This window comes from Akebia trifoliata, chromosome 1 (genome assembly GCF_017979445.1).
Source record: "Akebia trifoliata isolate Shusen 1 chromosome 1, ASM1797944v1, whole genome shotgun sequence".
Lineage (NCBI taxonomy): Eukaryota > Viridiplantae > Streptophyta > Magnoliopsida > Ranunculales > Lardizabalaceae > Akebia > Akebia trifoliata.
The window spans coordinates 31,618,129-31,643,155 of record NC_141375.1 but is presented as its reverse complement, the minus strand read 5'-3'; the positions used below and the strand labels follow the sequence as shown (position 1 = coordinate 31,643,155).

The following is a 25,027-nucleotide window of genomic DNA, read 5'->3' as shown; positions in this document are numbered from 1 at the left end:
GAAGAATCACTTCAGATTTCACACAGTGAACCAAAAATATTATTATTTCTATTTTTGTTTATGGGTTACATGTGCTTTTGCATATTAATAATGAAAATCAAATTAAGGATACCCCAATTGGAGGGGTTCCAGTTTTGATGACCACTGCCCTTTTGCATTAAATTTCTTTGGTATATGGCTTTAGTGATATTTCTTAAATTGTGAAAATGGAAATGAAAAGATTGCTTATGTGATCATCAAAGAAGAAAAAGTTACTTAGAAGGAGGCTATAGTCTAATAATATTGTTGAAATTGTTCCATGTGATCAAAGAAAAATTAAAATAAATAATTGAGAAATTAGTCTCATGTATTCTCAACATAACTTTTTGAAAAATGATGGTCAAATATAACATGGTTCGACATAAAAAAATATATTGAAGTAAAAAAAAAAAAAGAGTTGATGCTGATATTTAGGTTTTTTTCAATAACAAATTTCAAATGTATTTGTTCTTTTTATTTTGTTGAGATCCTTGGTTTGCTTGCTCGTAAAATGTTTATGGGTGATAGGATTAATATTTCATCCCTAAGGCATTTGTAAAAAAAGAATTTATACCTTTTTCATTAATTATAATCACTTGAATTGGTGCCAATAGAAATTCTTTTTTTTTTCTTGTTAAATTTTAATTTTTTGAATTTTTAATCTTATATGAAGTCTCGAAATTATAATGTTTTACAAGGTTGAGATTATAATTTGAGTCAAATCTTTGTAATGTTTGAAAAGTTCGTTTCAATCTTTGATTGGGGTTAGATAAATAATTTAAGAAAGTGAAATGTTACAAGTAAAAGTTGGCGTGACAATCGAGGCTCTAATTTAATTTCATGTGTAAATGAGGGCTGATCCGCATCTGTCTTTGTTTTAAAAGTTTCGTATACAACACGACAAAATACTTTGAGACGTCTCAATCTATTTAAATTGATTAAACTTTAATCCTGTTTAAACCTACCTAATCCTTTAGTGCTCTCTAATATAAAGAGTACTTCTTCATTCACTTCCATTCCACAACCAAATCAGCTCACTCTCTCTCTCTCTCTCTTCTGATAATATGAAGTCGTCCCTTGTTTACAGAATTCCTTTGATTTTCGTATTTTTTTGTTACTACTTCTTCATTTGAAACGACTCACGAGGAGGAGGTTGGGAACCAGAACGAGGAGGGAGGAGGAGATTGGCGGAGGTGATGCTGCCGTTTTAATCGTCTGTGCTGTAGGTGGTCTGTTCGTCCATAGGGTCGGACGAACGTATTCCCATTAGTGTGTCATCCTCCAGCTTTTTTTCTTTTCTATTCTAGTTAGGTTAATTTGAAGGTGTGATGTCTTTTGTTAATTGTGTTTGTGTTTCTTTTCTTTTGAAATGTATGGACGAACAGACCCCCTACAACACAGACGATTAATACGGCAGCATGGCTTCTGCCAACCTCCTCCTCCTCGTGAGGCGTTTGAGATGAAGAAATAGTAACACAAGAATACGAAAATCAAAGTAATTGTGTAAATAGTGGAAGACTTCATATTTGCAGAAGAGAGAGAGAGAGAGAGAGAGAGAGATGATGATTTGGTGGTGGAATGGAAGTGAATGAAGAAGTACTCTTTATATAGAGAGCACTAAAAGATTAGTTAGTGTTAAACTAGATTAAAGTGTAATTAATTTTTTTTTTCTTTTCTAGTTAGGTTAATTTGAAGGTGTGATGTCTTTTGTTAATTGTGTTTGCGTTACTTTTCTTTTGAAATGTGTTTTGTGTTTGAGCTAGGAGGATGTATGTTATCTGTGATGAAATAAAAGTTGCGTTTTAGTATAAATCAATTTACCTTCTATTATTTAATCTTTTTTTTTTTTTTTGATATAGTAACTAACGGCACAAACTGTCATGTAGACCCATCTGTAAACTCTCGTAAAACACACATGAAAAGAGAGAAATTTTCCAATGAGAGAAGCAGGCCTTTGTTTGTTTCTTCCCTCTGTAGGGTGTGGACCCTTCTTTTTTCTTTTTTTTTCCGATAGGTAAGCTGGACTTGAACCCACGACCTCAAGGTTGCCTTGCAATGTGTCAAACCAACCGAACTATATATGGGTCTAATAATTTTCTATAACATCTCCTTCAATCTGAATGTTGCTTTTGCGTGACTAATCAATCGATGGACCAATTAACCAATCAATTACTTTGGTTTTCATTTTGTATATATCACGATGAATAAAATCAGCAACATAAGCAATAATGGCGAAGTTCAGTGATGGGTGATGACAGCAATGGCAGAAGAGTGTGTTGTAGTGCTGTGCTCATGATCCATACGTAGCACCCTCTACCCATATCCATAAATGAGTGTTTTAAGTATTGTGTATAGCAATTATGGGTATCCATGTGATATGCTCTCCAACCTTGTTACCCATAAGTGCTACCCTTAAATTATTTAATGATTTTTTAATTTAATTCAGATTTAAAATTTTCTGAAAACATAACTGGCTGAATTGTTTTCCTCCAAAAAGGATGGATAACCAAGTGGGAGTATCTTTTTATGGTATTGAAAATGTTTAGACCCAAAAAATGGTAAGGGATGGGTCTTCCGTTGGAGTTGATAGTTTTGAACTCCATTACCCATATGGACAGTTGAGAACTGATGGGTAAGGGGAATGGTAATGCGTTGGAGTTGGTCTAGTTACGTTTGTGGGGACCCAAAACCCTCATCTTAAATCAAATAAGGATTCACATGTCTCTCCAACAATGGTGTCTCCCAAAATATGCAATGTCATGTATATATATATAATCAAATAGAATCACTTACAACCTGTTGTGAAATATATAATATCAAATAGAATCACTTAGAACCTGTTGTGAAACACTTATCTTTATATTTTCATTTTGAATAGTATTGGACCAGGTCAACTGCCACAACCATATTCGTAGACCAATCATTACAACAAGCTTTGGGTTGGGCCTATGTATAAATATCCCTTCAGTTGTGGGCCTTGTTGCCATTGGCATCATTATGTTCAAGTCAAAAGGCTTTGAGCTACCTACTGTTAGTTTTAATTATTTGTTGATATTATTGATAATTAATTACATGTAATTAATGGTAATAAAACAAGAGGTAGCATCGGCATCCTATAGTTTCTTAAGTCAAAATGCACTCACAAGGATGTGATAAAAAGTAAAAGAAACAACTCAAGAAGGTTGAAAAATGACGAGCAATTATCCTTGTGTGTCTACCATTGATTCAAAGAATATTTTGTAGAGGTTTCAGTAGTTTTACATCCCAACAAAAAGTAAAGGACAGATTTGAATCACTACAGGAAATATCACATGTAGCGACGAGATTTAGCGACAGTAATTTCTTGAGCGTCTCTATGGACTCATTTAACGACGGCTTTTCACTTGACCGTCATAACAGATTTAAGTCTTTGTCATGGAAATTTCTTTTGTCGTCCTTGTGTGTGCATTCAGCAACGGCCACTCCTGCTCACTGTCGCTAAATTATCCTATGGCGACGATTAAACTTGGCTGTAGCTATAGGGGCATTTATACGACATAAACTCTCGACTTCCCCCTTCTCTGTTTTTAGTTTCAGTTCTCTTTCCTCTAAATTTCAACATCGAAGAGGGAAATTAAGGGAAAAAAAGGGTAAAACTCTCCAACATTTTCCCTCTCGATCCTTCATACTACAGATTAGAATTAGGGTTTCGAGATTTCAATTTTATTGGATTTTATTTTCTGATTCATTACTTCATTGATTCGTAGTTGAGTTGGTTTGGTTTTTCAGATTGTTAATTGCTAACGAAATTTCTCTAGTTTCCATTGTTGAATCGAGCTTGATATTATCTAAGGTAAGAAGAGTTTTACTGATAATTGATTCGAAATCTTTTCTTCGATAGCACTATTCATGATCGTAAGATCTTTGATGGAGAGTTTCTTAATTTTGCTAGGGTTTGATGGATCTGATCATGTTGGTTTTGGGCGATTCTTTGGCGAGTTTTGCACCATTTTTTATTTCTGAAGTGTGTTTCAAATATTTGTTTGTTGACGATGATGCAGGATTTTTGGGGTACAATTTTTATAATTTTTGTGAGAAGAGCTTTACTTCGAAGAAGGCGAGACTTGTGGGAATTACAACGTACAAATCAAGTTTTCTCCGCTTTTGTTTCAAGAATCATCTCCATCTTTTGTTTGTTTTACTGGGAATTACAACATGTTTTACAAGTTGCAGCAACCTCAGAAAATGGAGTTTTTTAGAAGACTCTCGACAGATGTAAGTTTATAGCTTTAATTCTCTTATTTACATTTTGTATCTTGTTCGGGTAGATTCAAATTTTGGTTTTTATTAACTTGAGTGGTTACATTCTTTTCAAATTCCACATATTAGAGTTTGAACACTTAGTCATGATTCGCCCAGTTTTATAATTACTTCCTTTCTTGGAAAACTACGGATTTTGTTTAAAAGGCCATTCGTGTAAAGAAATTATTGGATCATTTGCTGCTTCTTTTTTCTTTGAAGAAATTATTTGATCCCTAATTTGGTCACTACTGCACTCTTTTGATTGTGAATTTTGCTAAATTAGGTGTCATAAGCAAGTTAGCTTTCAACATATATGTGACTTTTTGGTCCCTTGGATGGGTCATGAGTCTGAAAAGAAGAGAAACCAATAAAAGAAAATTTAAAAAATAATAAAATTTATGTTGCAGTTTCCAAATTTTTGGTTATTAAAGGAGAATGGTTTTCTATAAGTGTTCCATTTTGTAAGCACTTCCCTTGGACAATGTCTTACAAGAATGTGATTCACTACGGTGATTCAAAATCTTTAAATGCCTAGAATTTTATTTTTTTAAATGAGAATGGTATTTTAATTTGGATCCTTGGAAATCTTTATAATTAAATGTTGTTATTGTATTGTTTGATCTTATTGTAAATATTCGAAGTTACCATCTATAAGATGGTAGTTGAGAACTCTTGATTTCACCTGTACAATGGTTATTTCTATCCTATTTGAAGTTCCACAAAATTTTTATGGATTCGCGTGAACTGATGACATGTGATTTTTTGTGCCAGCTTCCCAAGGTCTTAGGGCTAAACTATGTTGATCGGGTGTTGTTGGATGCACCCAATAGTGGGACTCGGGTAAGCTAACCAAACTATGCTAACACCCACTTAACTCTCTCAAAGGCGTTTCTCTTCTTTATGCTCCATCTGTTAACATGTTACTTCCTGATCACTCCCAACTCAATAGGTTCATATCAAACTAGTTTTGACTTGGAAGTGGAATCCACATCCAAAGAAAACTAATTGCTTTCTTGCTTGGTCTGGCTTCTTTGGGTAGAATTACAAAAATGGATATTTTTAGTTACCCATTACTAGATTGTTATGAACGTTTGTTCATTGTGAAATGTTAGCATTGAATATGTTCCTTCTTCATTGCAACTTGGCATGGAAGATTTAGGGATCTTTCTTTACACACTTATTCACTGAATTGTGTCATGTTTTGTTAAAGATGTATTATGTTTCTTGGTGATATTTCTTTCTTATGCAATTAATTTGGCATATTTAAAAAAAGAGTATTCACAGATGAAGAGTAACGTCTTCATAAAATTGTATTTTGCATTATGGGGCTCTTATTCAATGGTTTTAGTCCATGAAGAACTTAAAAGGCTATCTATTGAGGATTTTGTTTTTAGATGGGACCATGTTGTTACTGAAAATCTACCTATTATGTTGACAGAAGGGGCTAGACACAAAGGAACCAAACCTCGAATATTTATCAAGTACTCAAGATAAGATTATTGTGTCAAGGGTCACCCCATTATAGAAATAATATGAGAATCATACTAGGTAATAAGTATGCTGCTGCCCTGGTAAGTTATCAAAATTGAGATTGGCACAAGACATTGTCTTTGATTCATTAGTGGTGTCTTTGTTAACAGGTGGGATAGAAACACCTAGTATTGAGTTGTCGAGAGAAGACTGAGTTCTGGATGATGTCAAGTATTGAACATATCCTAGTATTGGAAACTTTTCTAGTATTCTTGGGGTTTACTATGGCATGTCATTAATAGTGCACATACCACAAGCTTAGTTGTGTGTCAGTCCATTAGGTGACCCTTATGCCTTTCTCATTTCCAAGTGGGGAAAATGAGCCAATTAGATATGTCTAATAGAACCCACAATCGTTTCTAAATAAATAGAAAGCAGGACTAATGATGTATATATACTATACTGCTTTCGCACACTTGCAGCCCCTTGCCACCACTACTAACAAAATAAGCTCACATTGAACCACCATTGTCAGATCTATACATTATAGTCTACTGAGTAGAATAAACATTATGGAACTTAATTTGATGTTCTAAATTAAATTAATATTTTGTTGTGATTTTCTGTTACCACTAACACCTTGATACCTCAAATTTCATAGATACTGGCTGGATTTTTTATAGGATGAGCTCCTTGGTGAAGAGATCCCATCACAAACAATCATACTAGCTTGTGTGGTCTTGATTTGGATAGCCAGTGAAAGGTGTAGAGTTGTCCTCATTTTCTGAGATTGATTTTTTCCTTGCATATTTGTTTGGTGAAACTAATGGATTGGTTTCTTGGGTGCAAGTTGTGGATTATGGGGTTCATAAGCTGTGGCAATACAACAATGTTCAGGTATGAGATTTACACTTGATCTTGTTCTCTACATGATGAATATGTCCCTTTCTATAATTGTAAGGATGTTTGGCACATATAGAAATATCATTGTCGAGATGCATGAAAGAGGATGGGGAATGTAGAAATATCATTGCTTATATGGCTGAATTGGTTCCGATTTTGTAGTGTTTCGTGGGTGCAAACGATGGAGATAAGTTCAAGATGTTTGTTGTCTCTCTGAATTAGATAAGTTAAATAGGTATGCTTCTCTAGAATAATTCAATTTGAATTTCTTACTAGTTAGACACTAGTTAACTAAAATCTTCAATTTGATGGACTTTATGGATTAATTTTCTCTTTAGGAGGGCATTCAATGAATAGCTTCTACATACTATAAAGGATGAAGGTGTTTATCTACATACAACCCTCCAAGATCAATGTCCTTAGCGTATTATGAAGAAGACATTGAAACATCGCTTTATAAAATTGTATATTTGTTGAAGCTATAAGAAAGTTCATTAGATTTTGAATTCAAAGCATGCTATGGATTTAAAGACAAACCATATAATAATATTTGTAGTAACTTCAAAGAATCTAAAATCCTAACTTATTTTCCTTATTTTTTGGGGTTGGGAAATGAAGATTTTGAGTTCCCTATCCTCTGTTTTGAATTTTGAATCTTGATTCATCATGGAATCAATGCTTTGGTTTGATGGTTATTTATGGTATTCCTTTTGGGATTTTTTTTGTAGGGAAAAGTTGTGGATTAAGATGGTTTAACCAGCTAGATCCAAGGATTAACAAGAGGACTTTTAGTGAGGAAGAAGAGATGAAGTTGTAGCCTCTTCCATGGTAGGACTGTTAATGCATAAGAAGATGGAGATGGCCAACCCATGGTCTAAAATCTCGTATTGTTTCAATGTTTTGATATTTTTTAGAAACTGATACATTTCGATACAATGGTTACATTTGATATATTCAAAAACAAATCTTCCAGTGGAAACCAAGGTCAGGGTGCATGTCATCGATTTGAAAACAAAAGGGTATCTGAAATATGTACGAAAACAAAGAGGGGGTTATTTAAATAATGGTCTTTGGGAGGAGATCAAGGTCAAGGGCATTCATCAGTTTGAAAACAAAAGGGTATCTCAAATATTTATCAAAACAGTGAGGGGGTTATTTAAATAAGTGGTCTTTGGAAGGAGACCGAGGTCAAGGGCATTATTTCAAAAGCATTCAAAATCAAAACGTTCCTTCAGTCTGACGTTTTGGGGAAAAACAGAGGCGAGAAGAAGAAAAAGAAGGGAGGTACGCTGAGAACTCCACTCAAATATGAAAATCCAGGAATCTCTCTCTCTCTCTCTCCACCTTTGGATTCTCCATTTTTTAGTTTTACATTGGAAACAATTGAAATTTATCCTTTTTGTTTTAATTTTTTTCATAGGGAATTATTTTGCAAATTTTATTTTTTTGAAATCGAAACCCTATAACGAGGGTCAAACATGATCGTCGCTATAACCTTATTTTCTATCAGCAAAAAAAGTTTTCCCAAAATAAAATTTCCTGAAAAAATGACTATAGCGACAGTCGTTGTAAAGGTGGCCGTCGCAGAAAGATATAGCGACTTCAGTTATACCGACGAGCAGCAACGATCACTTTGGCCGTCGATAATGAAAATAGCGACGGACTTTGAAAGATATAGCGAGGGTCTCAGCCGTCGCGATATATCTGTTTTCTTGTAGTGAATATATATTCTTTACATAAATTTAATTAATAGCTTGGCAGAATTTATTTTGGTGGTGATCTTTCCTTGATTTCTTATTGCATATATTCATCCTGATCATGAATATCTTCAGCCCAAGATTTGCTTGAGTGTGTAATATCTCTTGAATGTGTGCAAATCTCTTCCTGGATTCTTGGTTTATTTAGAGAAATTGTAGGTGAGGGTATTTTTGTCGAAAAACATGAGATACAGTAACAAATAGCCCTATTTTAGTATTTTAAAAAAGTGACACTTTTTTGCCATTGCTATAAACCTATGAAAATTTTATGCTAAATGTCCTAGCCAGTTACAAAGTTCTGATTGGGTAATTATTAGGTGTGTAGTCAAATCAGTTAATTCAGAAAAGTTTCAATAGAAAATCGATTAATATTTTCGAAAATTATACAAATATGTTTTTGGGTTTCTTACCAAAAGCCATCATTGTCAGTCTCTCTAAAACCCCTACTTTCTTCTTGTGGGAAAAAAAAAAATTTGAATGTGAATAACCATAGTCTTCTCAAATAGACTAACAAAAAAATGACTTCAATACCATCAACTTCAACTTGAAACAAAAATTAAATATTTTAATTAAAATATACAAAATCCGATTGGATTTCAGCCTTAAAATTAATGTAAGTTAACCTTTAAACCTAAAGATCCAAATTGGATTTTTAGATTAGAAGTAGGGCTGCAACCTAGGCAGGTTAGAGGGTTAACCTAGGCCCAACCCAATGTAGAACCCTCAACCCGACTATCGGGTTAGAGTTCATTAACCCAAGCTCCCCAGGTTGAGCTTCTAAAATTGGGTTGAGCTTGGGTTAGGCAAAGTTAGGTAATTTTGGATGGGTTGAACGGGTTGGGCTCATTGAGCAAGTTTAATTTCATTTTGATCGATACATAGATTTTATTTATATCTTAAAATAAAAATACAATAAAAAAAATTCACTAGTAAATAAATTTGCACACATCCTCCAAATCCATTATTTAAATAATATTTAGACAAATCATATTAAATCAAATCTCACATAAATAAATAATAATCATCCACAAGCCACACTACTAAGATAAAATCAAAATAATTAAAATTAAAATTAAAATAAAAAAAAAAATCCATGATGCTTCCCTCCACTCCTTAGTTCTTAATGTCAATATCATTCGTAGTTGTGATTTATTAATATCGTGGGTATCCCCACCCTTTGGGTGGAACTAATCCCGCAATCACATGCACCCCCCCCCCCCACCCCCCCCCCCCCCCCCCCCCCCCCCCCCCCCCCCCCCCCTCGAAAAGTCCTACGTGCAATAGGTTGAGTCAAGGATCCACTAAACCCTAAAGAGTGGCCCCAAGAAATTCATAGCATCGAGGGGTTTAGAACAAAGGCTCAGCTTGCCACTAGGCCAACTCCAAGGGGTTTATATATATATATATGGGAAATGTTCAGCAACAAACATTATGACAAACATTTTGGCAAAACATTTTTCAAAACATGGGTTAGAGGTTTTGGAATGGGTTGATTTTTGGTGAGGATGATCTCTACGGTGAGGAGATCATCATCACCAAAAATCAGCCCATTCCAAAACTTCTAACCCCATCAAAAATGATTTACAAGATATGGACGGTCCACGATTTTTCAACTTGTAAACTAGGGCTAGAAGTTTTGGAATGGGCTGATTTTTGGTGAGGATGATCTCCTCACCGTAGAGATCATCCTCACCAAAAATCAGCCCATTCCAAAACCTCTAACCCATGTTTTGAAAAATGTTTTGCCAAAATATTTGTCAAAATGTTTGTTGCTGAACGGGACCCTATATATATATATATATATATATATATATATATATATATATATACATAGAAAGAAAAAAAAAATCAACAAAAAGATTTCTCTTCCTTAGATTTACAAATATATTTAGGAAGAGAAAACTATTTTTTTTAAATAAATAGAAATATTTAAGTGTAAATATAGGTATTTAAGTGTAAACTATTTAATAGTAAAATTAATTTACTATAAAGATTATTGAGCTTGAAAATGACCGGATTTATGGATTAAAAAAACTAGGAGTTTTGGTTTATAGACTTAAAATAAAGCTATTTCATTAGTTTATTATTTCTTAATCTATAATAGAAAATAAGGTCAAAGGGAATCTAATCAGTTTTAAAACATATGGGGCAACTAAAATATTGACCAAATGCAGAGGGTTGTCAAAATAACCCAAAACCTTCAGGGATGGGGGGCAACATGATCAAATAGAATCCGTTATCGGTTTCAAAAGCATGGTAGTATCCCAAATATTCATCAAAGTATAGGTACCTAAATCACTCAAAAATTCCAAAGAATGGAATTAGAGTACTCTCACTCTTAGGTATAAAATGTTGGAAGAGATGAAGTTATAATTTAAAAGATTTTTTCAAGAATTTATTAGAGAAATTATAAGTAGGGGCATTCTTGATTAAAAACATGAGTTACTATAGCAAATAACCCTATTTCACTTGTATCTCAATGAAAATCCCCTATGGATCCTTGAGATTTCCAGTCAGGAAAGTGCGATATGAGATACAATATTGAGGTGACTATAAAACTCACTAAAAATAGATACTCAAATGACGTGGAACACAGAATCATAGATCTTTGTGTAATATTTTTTATTAAGTTTAACACGGCTCTAGAAAAATATGTATAGTCATCAGTAACTAAGCAATTCATTAAAATTATACACCAAACAACTTTAATGAAAAATGGGGCATCCATCCACCTGTATATTAGGTGCAGTTGGACAAGTTGCAAGAGGGCAGTGGTCATCGAAACTAGAACCCCACCAATTGGGTCCATACACATCCATGGGTAGGAGGGGCAAAGTGGTTAATAAAGTCAGGAAAGAAACACCCAAATCAAGCCCATTCGATAAGGTGTAATTGTACTTTTCCCACCACTCTCGGTAATTGTTGAACACTATATAGTTGAAGATGACACCAAGCACGAACCAGGACCAGTAATGGGTTGGACCAGCTGGGGGCATCATTGTAGGGCCAACTAATAGAACCGGAACGTTTATTAGTTTTAACCATTTATTTCGAGGGAACACCCTTGATGAGAGAATCCACACAACCACCGGTGCAATCAGTCCAACAAGAAAAAATATATAGATCATCGAGTATTGGCCGTGCGGAGCAAATACATGGCTTGGACCGATTGCACCCCAAATCAAGTTAGAACTGTAGATGTTGTGATCAGCTGGGCATGTCCATGTGCTCCCCTTTGGGAGCTTGTTCAAGTCACATATGTTTTCCACTGTAGTGAGTAACCACCATTCGGTACAATAGCTTACGGTTGATCCAATAAAGGTGGCCATAATCTGTCTCCCAAAAGTGTTACAGATCATGACCATGATACATAGTACTGAAATGTAGATAGGTCTATGTTGATGAATTGTTTACAAATTACCTGAATGATGAATAAACTTTTTGGAGGGATTTTCAAGTAGTGGGTGATAAACTAGTTGACTCAGTCATCAAATCAATTGACTCAGTGACAACTCATAGTGACTCAGACATGAATAGTAAATCCAAGATTCCCTCTACAGCAGTTGGAAAGTTTCCTTAAACACCTCAATCTCATTCTGTAATGTGTTGTCATATACAATTAGTTTCTTTATTTTCTTTTCCTTGATTAAAGGTATCCCTGCAAATCAGTGATTATGATTGGGATTGTTCATGTATATTAACTTCTATAGAGAATGTGGAAATTGAGAGGAAAATTACCTCAAATCTTTCATGGTATCAGAGCCATACCTCTAGTGACTTTGAGAAATTTTTTTTTTTTTTTTTTTGAAATCTTCTTTCTCATGGCTGCTTCTTCACCTATCCCAAATATTTCACATCTTGTTTCGATCAAGCTTGATCGAACAAACTATGTTATTTGGCTAGCACAATTTCTTCCAGTCCTTAAAAGCAACAACTTGCTTGGCTTTGTCGATGGAACAAAGCCCTGTCCAAATAAATTTCTCGTTGATCAAAACGGGAATGAAGTTCCAACAGTTGATCCAAGCTATTTGTTATGGCACCAACAAGATCAGCTTCTTCTGAGTTGGATCAACGCTACACTTACCCCTAGCGTTCTTTCTACTGTGGCACGTCTCTCTACATCTCGAGATGTGTGGAGATCTCTTGAAAAGTGTTATGCTTCACAATCCAGAACTCGTATCATGCAATTAAAGAATCAGTTGCAAACTACAAAGCGAGGAGATTTGTCTATTAATGACTATGTCGACAAAATGAGCAATATTGCCGACAATCTTGCTCTTGCTGGAAAGCCTGTTGATGATGATGACTTCATCACACTCATTCTTAATGGTGTTGGACCTGCCTACGAAGCCACGGTTAACTCGGTACAAGCTAGAGATACACTAATATCTCTTGATGACCTTATTGGATTATTATTAAGTGCTGAAATGCGTCTTGAAGAACAGATTACTCTTCACACCGAACAGACCACAACAGCTCTTTTCACAACTCGAAATAGGTCCTTCCAATCTCCAAATCACATCAAAAGGGATCTTTCCGATCTTCTGTACCACAGCAATCTCCAAATCAAGCTCGTCCAACATGCCAAATATGTGGTAGATCAGGGCACTCTGCCATTAATTGTTATCATAGGATGGACCACTCTTATGAAAGACGTGTTCCGACGAAGAAATTGGCTGCCATGGTGGCCTCGCAGAGTACTAAATCAAATGAACAAATGTGGGTCACAGACAGTGGTGCCTCTACTCACATTACTTCAGATCTCTCTAACCTAGCTTTGCATGATGAATATCATGGTACAGACCAAGTTGCAGTAGGGAATGGTACAGGTTTGCCGATTAGTCATATTGGTTCTACTCTTTTCCATCATAATTCTTATCCTTTTCGTCTTAATAATGTCTTACATTGCCCATCTATTTCCTCAAATCTACTTTCCGTTCATCAATTCTCACTTGATAATGATTGTTACTTTGTCTTTCGTGCTGATGATTTTTTTGTGAAGGACACCAAAACGGAGAAGACGCTTTTCCACGGCAAGAGTGACAATGGGTTGTATCCCCTTCGACTTCCCCGAGGTCTTCCAAATAAATGTTCCTTTGCTTTTATTGGTGAACGAGTTGCCACTCCCATATGGCATCAACGTTTGGGCCACCCCGCTTTTCCAATCTTACATCATTTGGCGTCAACCAAATCTCTACTTATGAAAGGATCTGTTAAGAATAATGTCTTTTGTGACTCTTGTCCCTTAGGGAAGAGTACTAAATTACCGTTTTCTTCATCAAATTCAATTTCTTCTATGCCATTAGAGTTAGTACATTCAGATATTTGGACATCTCCGCATTACTCCATAAAAGGGTCCAAGTACTATGTTGTCTTTGTTGATGATTTTTCTAAATATACTTGGATCTTTCCAATGCGGTTTAAACATGAAGTTTTGAATTACTTTGTTAAATTTAAAGCAAAAGTTGAGAATCTTCTTTCATGTCCAATTCAATCTCTTTGTACAATAAAATCTCTACAAACTGACGGTGGAGGTGAATACCAAAGTATCCCTTTTCAATCATTTCTTACTCAACATGGCATTTCTCATCGTCTCTCATGTCCACATACACCTGAACAAAATGGTGTTTCAGAAAGAAAACATCGTCATATTGCAGACATGGGAATTACTTTATTAGCTCAAGCCGGTATACCACCTCAATATTGGGTTGAAGCATTTAATACTGCTGTCTATTTAATTAATCGCCTTCCAACAAAACAACTCAACTATGTTTCACCATATGAAAAGTTGTTTAACAAGTCTCCAAATTACTCCACCCTTCGTGTGTTTGGATGTTCATGTTTTCCTTATCTCCGACCTTACAACAAAAATAAACTTCAGTTTCGATCAAAACATTGTGTATTTATTGGGTATTCTCTTCAACATCAAGGATATCGATGCCTTGATATGGAAAATCAACGGGTTTATCTATCACGCCATGTGATTTTTAATGAGTCTACTTTTCCATTTAAATCTATGCAGGTTTCGCCCATGTCACATCAGCCTATGGAAGCGTCTTCACCAATACTTTTAACCCCTTCACACACTTCATCTTTTCAAAATCAGCATGCTGATTCTGAAGAAACCTTTTCATCTTCTTTTAACCACGTGACCCACTCACCTACTGATGACAACACCTCTCCTATACTTTCTTCAGCTTCCACTATTCCCATCTCTTCTCAACCACAAGTGCCCAACCAAAATGAAGTACCTAGACATCCCATGGTAACTAGAACCCAAACTGGAAAATGCAAACCTAACCCCCGTTATGCACTTGTTGCTGTTACTAATGACAATCATCTTTAACCAACTTGTTATAGTCAGGCCATTAAGCAACCTGAATGGAGGAAGGCTATGTGTGCAGAATTTAATGCTCTTCAACAATCAGGGACATGGTCTCTTGTTCCTCCGAAGCCTCATATGCACGTGCTCCCTAATAAATGGGTCTTCAAACTTAAGCGAAAATCTGATGGATCTGTGGAGCGATATAAAGCCCGACTAGTTGCAAATGGTTTTCACCAACAAGAAGGGTTGGACTACACGGAGACCTTCAGTCCCGTGGTGAAACATACCACTATCCGTACAGTTTTTGCATTGGCTATTCATCAAAATTGGCCCATCCGACAACTCGATGTTCAAAATGCGTTCCTTCACGGCATTCTTAACGAAGAAGTTTATATGCGCCAACCCAAGGGATTCGAAGATCCTAATTTTCCTTCTCATGTGTGTCGGCTTCAAAAATCGATTTATGGCTTGAAACAAGCACCTCGTGCTTGGTTTCAACGCTTTTCTGATTATCTACAGACGATTGGCTTCATTGAGTCAAAAGCGGATTATTCTCTCTTTGTTTATCATAAAGATGAAGTGTTAATCATTCTCTTGATTTATGTTGATGATATTCTCATCACTGGAAATAATATCGCTCAGATTTCACAACTTATTTCTGATCTTGGCAAGAATTTTGCTATGAAGGATCTAGGTCGCTTGAACTATTTTCTTGGTCTCGAAGCTCAATTTACAAAAGAGGGACTTTACCTAACACAAACCAAATATGCCGTTGATCTATTGAAACGTCTTCATATGGAGAATGCTAAACCATACAGCACCCCTGTTACAAGTGGCAAAAAGATGGAACCATTTGATGGGGAACCTCTTGATGATCCAACTGAGTATCGAAGCGTTGTAGGAGCTCTACAATATCTTACCTTAACTCGTCCTGATCTCACCTTTGCTGTCAATCAAGTTTGCCAACATATGCATCGACCAACAACCTCGCATTGGACAGCGGTTAAACGTATCCTTCGATATGTTAAAGGATCAATCAATGAAGGATTGTTCTTTCAACCTGGAAACTTAAAACTAGAAGCATATTCTGATGCTGATTATGCCGGTAACCCTGTAGATCGGCGATCAACTGGTGGATATTGCATCTACCTTGGTAGCAACCTCATTTCTTGGAGCTCTAAGAAACAATCCACCGTTTCCCGATCAAGCACAGAGTCTGAATATCGACAACTCGCACTCACTGCTGCTGAAATATCTTGGTTGCGCCAATTACTACGAGATCTACATCTCTACCTTATCACATCACCTCTGATTTGGTGTGATAATGTCAGTTCCATTTCCTTAGCTTCCAATCCTGTTTTTCATGCAAGAACGAAGCATTTAGAAGTCGATTACCATTATGTTCGCGAAAAAGTTGTTCGCAATGAACTCGACGTTCGATACATCACCACAATCGATCAAGTTGCCGACATTTTTACTAAAGGTCTAGCTCCAACTCGGTTTCATAGTCTAAAATCCAAGCTTATGGTCCGTTCTCGGCCTCTTAGCTTGCGGGGGTGTGATAAACTAGTTGACTCAGTCATCAAATCAATTGACTCAGTGACAACTCATAGTGACTCAGACATGAATAGTAAATCCAAGATTCCCTCTACAGCAGTTGGAAAGTTTCCTTAAACACCTCAATCTCATTCTGTAATGTGTTGTCATATACAATTAGTTTCTTTATTTTCTTTTCCTTGATTAAAGGTATCCCTGCAAATCAGTGATTATGATTGGGATTGTTCATGTATATTAACTTCTATAGAGAATGTGGAAATTGAGAGGAAAATTACCTCAAATCTTTCAGTGGGCTAGCTTGAATTCTTGAATAAAGTCGATAGCCCCACCCATTGCAGCAGTAACATATGACTTGAAGACCAAGTTAGCGATAGGCTTCCCTGGGTATACATACCCTAAAACCAGCTCTGTCATAATGTACAAATCAATGCCCTACATCCAAAGCACAGAAAATTCTTGCTAACCATGTCAAAATCCAAACTGTTTGTCAAAAGACCCTAAACCATGGGTACTGAAAAATGCACAATCGATACAAGGTTACCTGGCCTGTAGTAGCTTGTAGTACACCGTTAGGAAGGACTAGAATCAAAACCAAAAGGCACCCGAACAGAACCCCCCAATATGGAAGTTGAAGTTGGTCCTGAAATACTTCACAGATGAGGATAGCGATCCCCAACATTGAGAATAAGATTGCATAAAACCACCATTGTGGAATAACGTTATACTTCTTCATTAGCCTATTGTGAACATCATTGAATTGATCACCGTTTTTAAACGTTTGCTTAAATTGGACCCAACTCTCCCTAGGACATCAAAAATATTAATTTGTATAAAAACTTAAAAGTAACACTACTATTTGAACATATATAAAAGTAAGAACCTCACCTCCCATGGTATATCACAAAATGAGTCAGTGTGGCTGTTATGGCTGCAAAGCTAAATCCATAGGTATATAACATTATCGTACTCAAGTAAATCTTTGAGTAACCATCATATGCTTGTTTGTCAATTTCTAAGTTGTCATCAAAAACTCGCGATGCATTGTAGACATATCCGTTGGAATCAAACAAATCCAAAGAAACAAATGGAAATTTCTTGGCACTATATGAATTGGTCCAATAGGAAATGGGAGCTATTATATAAAGGCATAAGAGAAATCCAAGCATCATATTAATGATAGTGGACAAAGGGAATGCTAGAGGACTTCCCAAAAAAGAAGTTATAGTTGCCCAATCCAGGGAAAATGAGCCAATGCCAAGACCTGTAAAACCAGAACCGATTTGTTGGGCAGTGACTGAATCTTTCCAAATCCAGCAAACAAAGGAGAGGGCAGTAATAGATGGGAAAAAGTAGTTAGGGATAAGGTAATATGCAAAGCTTGAAACAGTTGTTATAAGAATGAACTGAAATCTGGTTAACTGTCCCTTGGGTCTCACTTCTACCTCATGTAATGCCCTAGACAATTTAAAAAAAATAAACATATCAGATTTCAAAGAAAACTTCATTTATCGGCAGTGTGAGTACATGTAAAACAGGAGGAGGGTGTACCTGTAGAAAGATACTTCCATTACAGTGAAAGGCCACCACATGTAAGGCGAATTCACTAAGAACTTCATGAAAATCCCAGCAAACCCATATCCCAACATCTAAAACACCAATCACAAATAATTCAATGGCTAGTGTTTGTTTTTTTCCCTTTTTTTTTTTTAAATAACAAAATTATGGACATTTGAAGAAATATTCCTTCTTTTGATTTCCTTCTTCTATTTTATCTTTCTTTCTTTCTTTTGTTTTTTTTTTAACGCCAATGAGGTTTTTTCTTTATATTTTATTGTAGAATTAAAATTAGAAAGGTTTCGAAAATACTAGTTTTTTTCTAATTTTCTAAAGATAAAAATGTAAATGTGGAGAAGATAGAAAGAAAGCATACTTGAGTTGATTGGATCAAAAGAAAACCAACCCAAAAGTTAAATTTCTGGTGGTAGAAGGCCTTCGAAATGGACACCACAAACATCGCATAGGGTTCATTCATGCCTGAAATGGCTAGAAGAGAGAGCAAAACATGCTCTTTAACATTGAAAGGACCAGGATTCATTGAGAAAGTCCATGTTGTCATCGGAACTCTTACTGGTTTGGTTGGTAATATAGCTGCCATCAACTTTCCAATTGGAACAATAAGGACTATATAACAGGTGGGTGGAATACCCTTCACTTGCTGATTAAATATTTGATAATTTTTCATGAAAGACAAGAGAATGCATGAAATTGGTCCAAGCAGCAATGTTCGGAAAGTTAAGACAGGCAACGTTGGGTCATCGGTTATGGGGACCGTCAGCCTTACTTGCTCAATGGGAGAATCATTGATTTCGCCTGAAATCACAAATAATTAAACTTAGAGCATAGTTCCATAATTGAGTAAAGCTGATGTATGAAACCAAATTCTTAATGCCTTATGTCTAATAGCCTTCCAAAGTAGGAAATCCTTAACTTCTTTTTTAAGTAAGCTAGACTAAATCATGATTTTTGTTTTCATTGTACAATGATAGCTTGTTATACATAATTAATTTTTGAGATTTTGAGCTATTAAAAAAATTGTTGAAAAATAACAATAAAATTCTCAATTTTTTCGTCCCTTAAAACAATAAAATAATTTTGGGCACTCCATAGTAGTATATTATGAATATGCACCATATATAAGTGAATAGATGCTACAGTTAAAAAATCTCATTTTAGATGGCATGATTTTATAATAAAATCAATTATGGTGTATATTCTTACTTATTAGCCCTAGTTATTTTTGTAAAACACATGGTTTTAGATGTTTAGAACATCCCATCGAACTATTGGGGGGATAAAAAAGAAAGAAAATAAATTTCAATCTGATAATATTTCAAGGTTTTGTCTTTTATTTTGGTTAAATTACCATTTCATTTTAATTCCCAAAACATGCCTTGCCTGACAAACACTAATCTTACAAAAACAAAACTTTGATGAATGAAACACCATTTGGATAGATTCAGTCCAAATGAAATGGTGAACTATATATACGAATTCCACAAGAAGAAGAAGAAGGAGGAGAAGAAAGACAAAACAGTTACCTCGGTTTTCCTCCATGATCGAGGAAGAGATACGTTGATGATGTTGAAGTTCAAAGATACAGAAACAAATTACTAAAGCTCTTAAAATCCATGCTTATATCAATATAACATATAAAGGAAACTTTCGATTGTTACCATATTTGATTTTTTTTCCCCCAAAGGCCGAAACACCATCTTCGTTGATACCTTATTTTTACTAAAAGTAAAACCGAATCAAATTGAACTGTATTCTTTATTTAAATTTGGAAAGACGAAAAAATACAGTTCATTTCGACTAACCGCATTAATTTATTCCACAATGTCAATAAAATCTTTTCCTTAATGGGACTAATGATATTTTGGACAGAAGCAATGATCCGCTCTCAATAGGAAATTTTTTAATTAGACTTGGATTTCTTAGACATACCCCTCCACGTTTTGGCATATATTTGAGATATCGCTTGACCTCAGTGTTCTCCTGCCCGCTGCTCACATATTTATTTTTTTAGATTTCAAATCTTAAAAATGGTCGTTCAACCTATATTGATTATCACATTTGAAATCCAACAACACAACCTTTTAGATTTCATAAAAATATTCATAAGTACTTATAATCTGACTTAAGCACATGACAACTCAATTAGCTTATCTGATGTGACAGGCTCGGGAATCATAGATGTGCTTTCCTTGTGATACAGAATAAGGATTTCCCATAAAAAGATGCAGTTTTTCATCCCGAAGAATGCACATCTACGATTTTCAAACTTGTCACGTCAAGTAAGTCAATTGAGTATGCCACATGCCTAATTAAGATTATCATGACTCATTCATATTAAAAAGAAAGATATATATATATATATTTATATATAGAAGTTAGAAGTTTTGTAATTGACTGATTTTTGGTGAGGATGATCTGTACGGTGATGAGATCATTATCACCAAAAATCAGCCCATTCCAAAACTTCTAACCCCATCAAAAATAGTTTACAAAAAATGGATGGTCCACAATTTTTCAACTTATAAACATGGGTTAGAAGTTTTGGAATGGGCTGATTTTTGGTGATGATGATCTCTATGGTGAGGAGATCATCATCACCAAAAATCATCCCATTCCAAAACTTCTAAGCCCATCAAAAATAGTTTACAAAAAATGGACGGTCCACGATTTTTCAACTTGTAAACATGGGTTAGAAGTTTTAGAATGAGCTGATTTTGGTGAGGATGATCTCCTCACCGTAGAGATCATCCTCACCAAAAATCAGCCCATTCCAAAACTTCTAACTCATGTTTTGAAAAATGTTTTGCCAAAAAGTTGGCCCTTGAACGTGACCCATATATATATATATATATATATATATATATATATATATATATATTAAAAATAAATTTCACCAATGAAAAATAACAATTTTTTCCTCAACATCACTATTGCATCAAATTATGATTTTGAATGTCACAAGATGATTAGGTAAAAAAGTTTTCTTTTTTCACTATGGGTAAGAGAGAGAAAAGGGTGTCAGGTGTGTTAGCCAAAAATGCATCATATTATCAAAATTAAAATAATAATCATTTTATTTTCAAATGAGTACTGATTTTCTAAATAAAAAGTATTTACTTGATCAATACTTGACTGACATGGCACGAACACAGAATCATAGATCTTTTTTCTAGAGATAAATAATTGCACATCTTTTATTGAATATCTCAAGAAAACGATCTATGATTTCGTGTCCATGCCTCATCAGCCGAGTATCGAAGATTTTCTAGTTAGAAAATCATTGTTCTTTTCAGATTTACCCTTGGCAATGGCAAGTCAAGCCAGGTTTTTTGACCGCCTAAACAACCTAGTTTAATTCGTCACATGTGCTCCGCTCAATTTTTAATTTTAAACTTGATAATGTGGACAAATTTGAATGAATTTTTCTGTTTTTTTTTTTTTTTTTTTTTTGAATTTACATTCTGAGTTAAAAATTGGTAACCCGTATTAGCTTTTTCACTTGGATAGTACGGATTATCAATTTCCACAAACCAGACGAGCCAATCATGTCAAAAACCTAGCTCAAACCCAGCCCCTTTTATGGTTGTTATGTGCAAAGCCTAATTAAAAAGACAGTTTAAAGAAGGCAGTCAAACAACTTCATTTTCAAGGTAGGTACATAAATGGCGCACTTTTAATATTTTACGTTATTTTTTAATAAATAATAAATTATTTTTTTAGTAACTTTTCCTACTTTCTGATTAGGCTTTGCAGATAATAACCATTAAGGATGAGCACATGAAGTGTGGGTTAGGCGCCGTCACGGGTTCAATTTCTCTCTTGAATTTTTTCTCATGATTTAACTGGGAGACTATGGTGATGGGTTGCTGTTGTAGTCCTCCCCGAGATTAGTTGTGGTGCGCGAAAGTTGGCCCGCACACTTGGTTAGCAAAAAAAAAAAGTCATTGTTATCATGACGTCCAAGGTTATGAAACTGATCAACGGCTACCAAATCCCAAATTATGAGATAGTCCTCAGTACTTACAATATATATGAACATGAATATTTGAATTTACAAAAATACTCCTCATCAAATATACTTGTACTTTCATTTTGAAATTACCAAAATACCTCTCATCAAAAAATTATTGGAATTACAACAATAGGCCTTAGAATCTATAGTAATGACACACATGAATTTACAGAATTATCCCTCATCAATGGTAATATTAATTTGCATATCAAAGTTACAAGATTTTTATGAGGGTATTTTCATAAATTCATATACTTTTTTATTTAGTAATGAGGGTTTATATATATATTATATTATTTGATGAGGGATATTTTTGTAATTTCAAACTAAGCATTTTTTAAGTTTTCCATCGCCAAATATTTGTGTTGCAAAACATTTGTATTGTACCAAGGAGGGCCTAATAGACTCTTTAGTACCCAATTTATCAAATATTAGTTTTAAAAGGATTTTTGAAACGAAAATACTATAATTACCCTTTCAATTATTTTTGAAGGTTAAAAAAACATGTTTATTTAAGAATATTTGATTTACTCCTATGTTTTATAATTAATGGCGTGACCCTTAACTATGGTCATCTCTTATAGATAAATATAAAATAAATAAATAAAAACTTGTTTCTTTTACCAAATAATCTTTAAAACACATAGATGATGATGACTACACCAATGATGATAATGGAGATGAGGATGATCATCATCAAACTGATTTGGTCTATGAATTAATATTAGATTTATTAAAATATCTAAATAATAAAAACATAATTTTAAAACTCGACTTGAATGTTCATCGAATTAATTCAACTCAAAAATTAGCAAGTCGACACAAATGTGTCAACTAAAATTATATTGAATCTAATTTTTAATAAATAAAATATTTATCTTTTATTTTTCATACAAATATTAATAACTAAATAAATTGGTTGAGTTTTTTAATTGACCCTGTATATTTTTACATCAAATATTTTGTAAAGTTGTTAAAAAGGTATTTCATGTATTTTTCTTTAAAAAATCTTCAAAAAACCCTTAGTAGACTAATTTTTTATTAAGTGAGACTCAAATGGTCCGTATTCTTTACTAGGGGACTATTCGGTACATATTCTCAATAAAAAGTCATTCTCCCTAATGTTTTCAAGCCAACCAAGCCCATACCACAAATAGGCCCTAATATATCTTGGTCGGGTTCAGGCTTTGGACATAACAATGTATTATTTGGATCGCCCAACCTGACTGTTCAATCTAGGATTTAAGGACCGATTAGTATTGGGCTATTAAATTTAGTGACCCATGCAAACCAATTATAAATTCAAGTATTCTATTTTTGCACAACTTCCTTTCTACATAACTATTGGAAATCTTCAAAATTTTAATTATACTTGTAACTTGCATGCTTGAATTATATATACTAGAATTTGCATGAGCCTGTCGACACATTAGGGTATTGTTAGGACTTTGTCTGATAGAACTATAGAGCTGATTTAGATAGATCCCACACTTTAGGGGCAGGTTAGAGCTCAATTGAGTCCGATCTAAATCCACCCATTGACAGCTCTAAGTTTAACCCAAGTTACAAAAAATCGAGGCACACATATTTTACAACGCCTGGATCGATCTAGTGAACCCAAGCAAACCAATAAATAACTTATTTGTACCTCCTTGAAATGAAGATATTCATGAAAGCTGCAAGTAACACTATCAGATTACAATTAAGAGAAAAATCATTGTAACAAATAACGAGTAAGAGGTATCAAAATCTGTATGATTGACACTAAATAAATTTCATTCATGGGATATGTCAACGACGATGCATGATATACTTAGAAAAAGAATCAAAACTTCAAAGAAATGTTGAAGTATGGCTCAAAAATCAATTAGACCCAATCCAAGTGTGTATATTGTTGGGTCAGTCCAAGATAATTTGGGTTGGACTTGTAACTTATGTTTGTAGCCCATTATGTGGTACTTTTAAAAAGGGTTATATTCTTTTATTATAAGATGTCTAATTTCAAGTCTAAGTCTTTTTTAGAAAAGAGAATAGAGAAAAAAAGAAATCCAAGAGAGAAGAGATTGAGAGATTTGGAAGGATTAAGACCTAGAAGAAGGTGAATCTAAGTGATAAACGGATTCCTTGTATCGATTTGTCTCGTTTCCTTCATAGTGAAATCGAGCTCCAGTGCTCATACCACCATGGATATAGTCTTTGGGTAAACCACATAAAATCTCATGTTTTGGGTATTGTATTTTTACTCTTTTATTTGTGTGGTTGTTTATCTTCTTTGCATTTGTTACTATTAGTTGGGTTACCTTTCATTGTCATTATCAAATAAGATCTTAGAAGGTGTAGCATATAAGGTGTTGAGTTAAGTACTCAATAGGTGCTTGACCAAATTACTAAGTGAGCTTCACAAGGGTGTTCACTCAACAAGAAAAAAAAAATTTGTGGGTTCTAAAAATGAATTAAGATTAGGTATCATTTTTCTACAAGAACAAAACAGGCCTTCTAAAAGAATTTAAAATTTTCGTGAACGAACTGCCCCTAAATGTTTTTTGTTTTTTGGGTGGTTCCCCTAAATGTTATAGAGACGGTTTTTGAGTCCTTAGCGACGAAAATATCGCAATTTAAAACCATTTTACGTTATTTTGTCCATCGTATGTTCTTATTTTTTATTCATTGTGTAGGCCTTATCGACAATGTTCGAATTCAATTTATATTTGATTCATTCACCTTATTTGTATCCTTTAGAGTAACCATTGTTTTCCAAGTTTCGGACCACAAGACTATCAATGGATCGGGTGCGGATTGGATCGAATTCAATTTTGTACTAAATCGAAATGTATCAGAACAGACCCAGATGCGATCCAATAATCAATCAATCAAATCCATTAAAAAACAATCGGATCGGTTTCAGATTGTGCCAAATCTATAATTATTATGCTATATATTTAAATAAAATATATAATATGATTATATACTTCATCAAAAGAACTTTGCATTTCTTTACCATTAGAAGAAAATTTGACTTTTATTTATTTATAAATATTAGAGTCTTTAGAGGAAATATAAAAATAAAAAAATCAAGAAAATTAATTGATGAAGATTTTCTTCCTATCATAATTGAGTCTATCTACACAA

At 34.4% G+C, this 25,027-nt stretch overlaps 1 protein-coding gene and 2 long non-coding RNA genes across 13 annotated transcripts; 2 read left to right on the top strand and 1 right to left on the bottom strand.

Moving 5' to 3' along the window:
* The first annotated feature begins 1,006 nt into the window (after window positions 1-1,006).
* Window positions 1,007-1,982, top strand: LOC147411768 (uncharacterized). The gene is made up of 2 exons (XR_015181094.1): window positions 1,007-1,211; window positions 1,404-1,982. It is a non-coding gene; the product is annotated as an uncharacterized LOC147411768 (long non-coding RNA).
* A 1,331-nt stretch (window positions 1,983-3,313) lies between these two features.
* LOC147411767 (uncharacterized) lies at window positions 3,314-8,384 on the top strand. 11 transcript variants are annotated; one of them, XR_015181069.1, is made up of 7 exons: window positions 3,314-3,647; window positions 3,787-3,850; window positions 3,950-4,272; window positions 5,071-5,139; window positions 6,431-6,666; window positions 6,835-6,907; window positions 7,401-8,380. It is a non-coding gene; the product is annotated as an uncharacterized LOC147411767 (long non-coding RNA). The 11 variants fall into 11 exon arrangements; XR_015181060.1 differs by having other exon boundaries at window positions 4,059-4,272; window positions 7,401-8,379; XR_015181057.1 differs by having other exon boundaries at window positions 3,787-4,272; window positions 7,401-8,378.
* Window positions 8,385-10,579: 2,195 nt separating this feature from the next.
* LOC147411766 (oligopeptide transporter 1-like) lies at window positions 10,580-18,781 on the bottom strand. The gene is made up of 7 exons (XM_086455689.1): window positions 18,242-18,781; window positions 17,860-17,957; window positions 17,197-17,766; window positions 16,853-17,114; window positions 16,605-16,743; window positions 11,851-11,894; window positions 10,580-11,761 (listed from the first exon to the last, which is right to left on the bottom strand). The coding sequence occupies exons 1-7, from the start codon at window positions 18,551-18,553 to the stop codon at window positions 11,135-11,137; spliced, it is 2,052 nt and encodes a 683-aa protein (XP_086311815.1). The 5' UTR covers window positions 18,554-18,781; the 3' UTR covers window positions 10,580-11,134.
* Window positions 18,782-25,027: the final 6,246 nt, after the last annotated feature.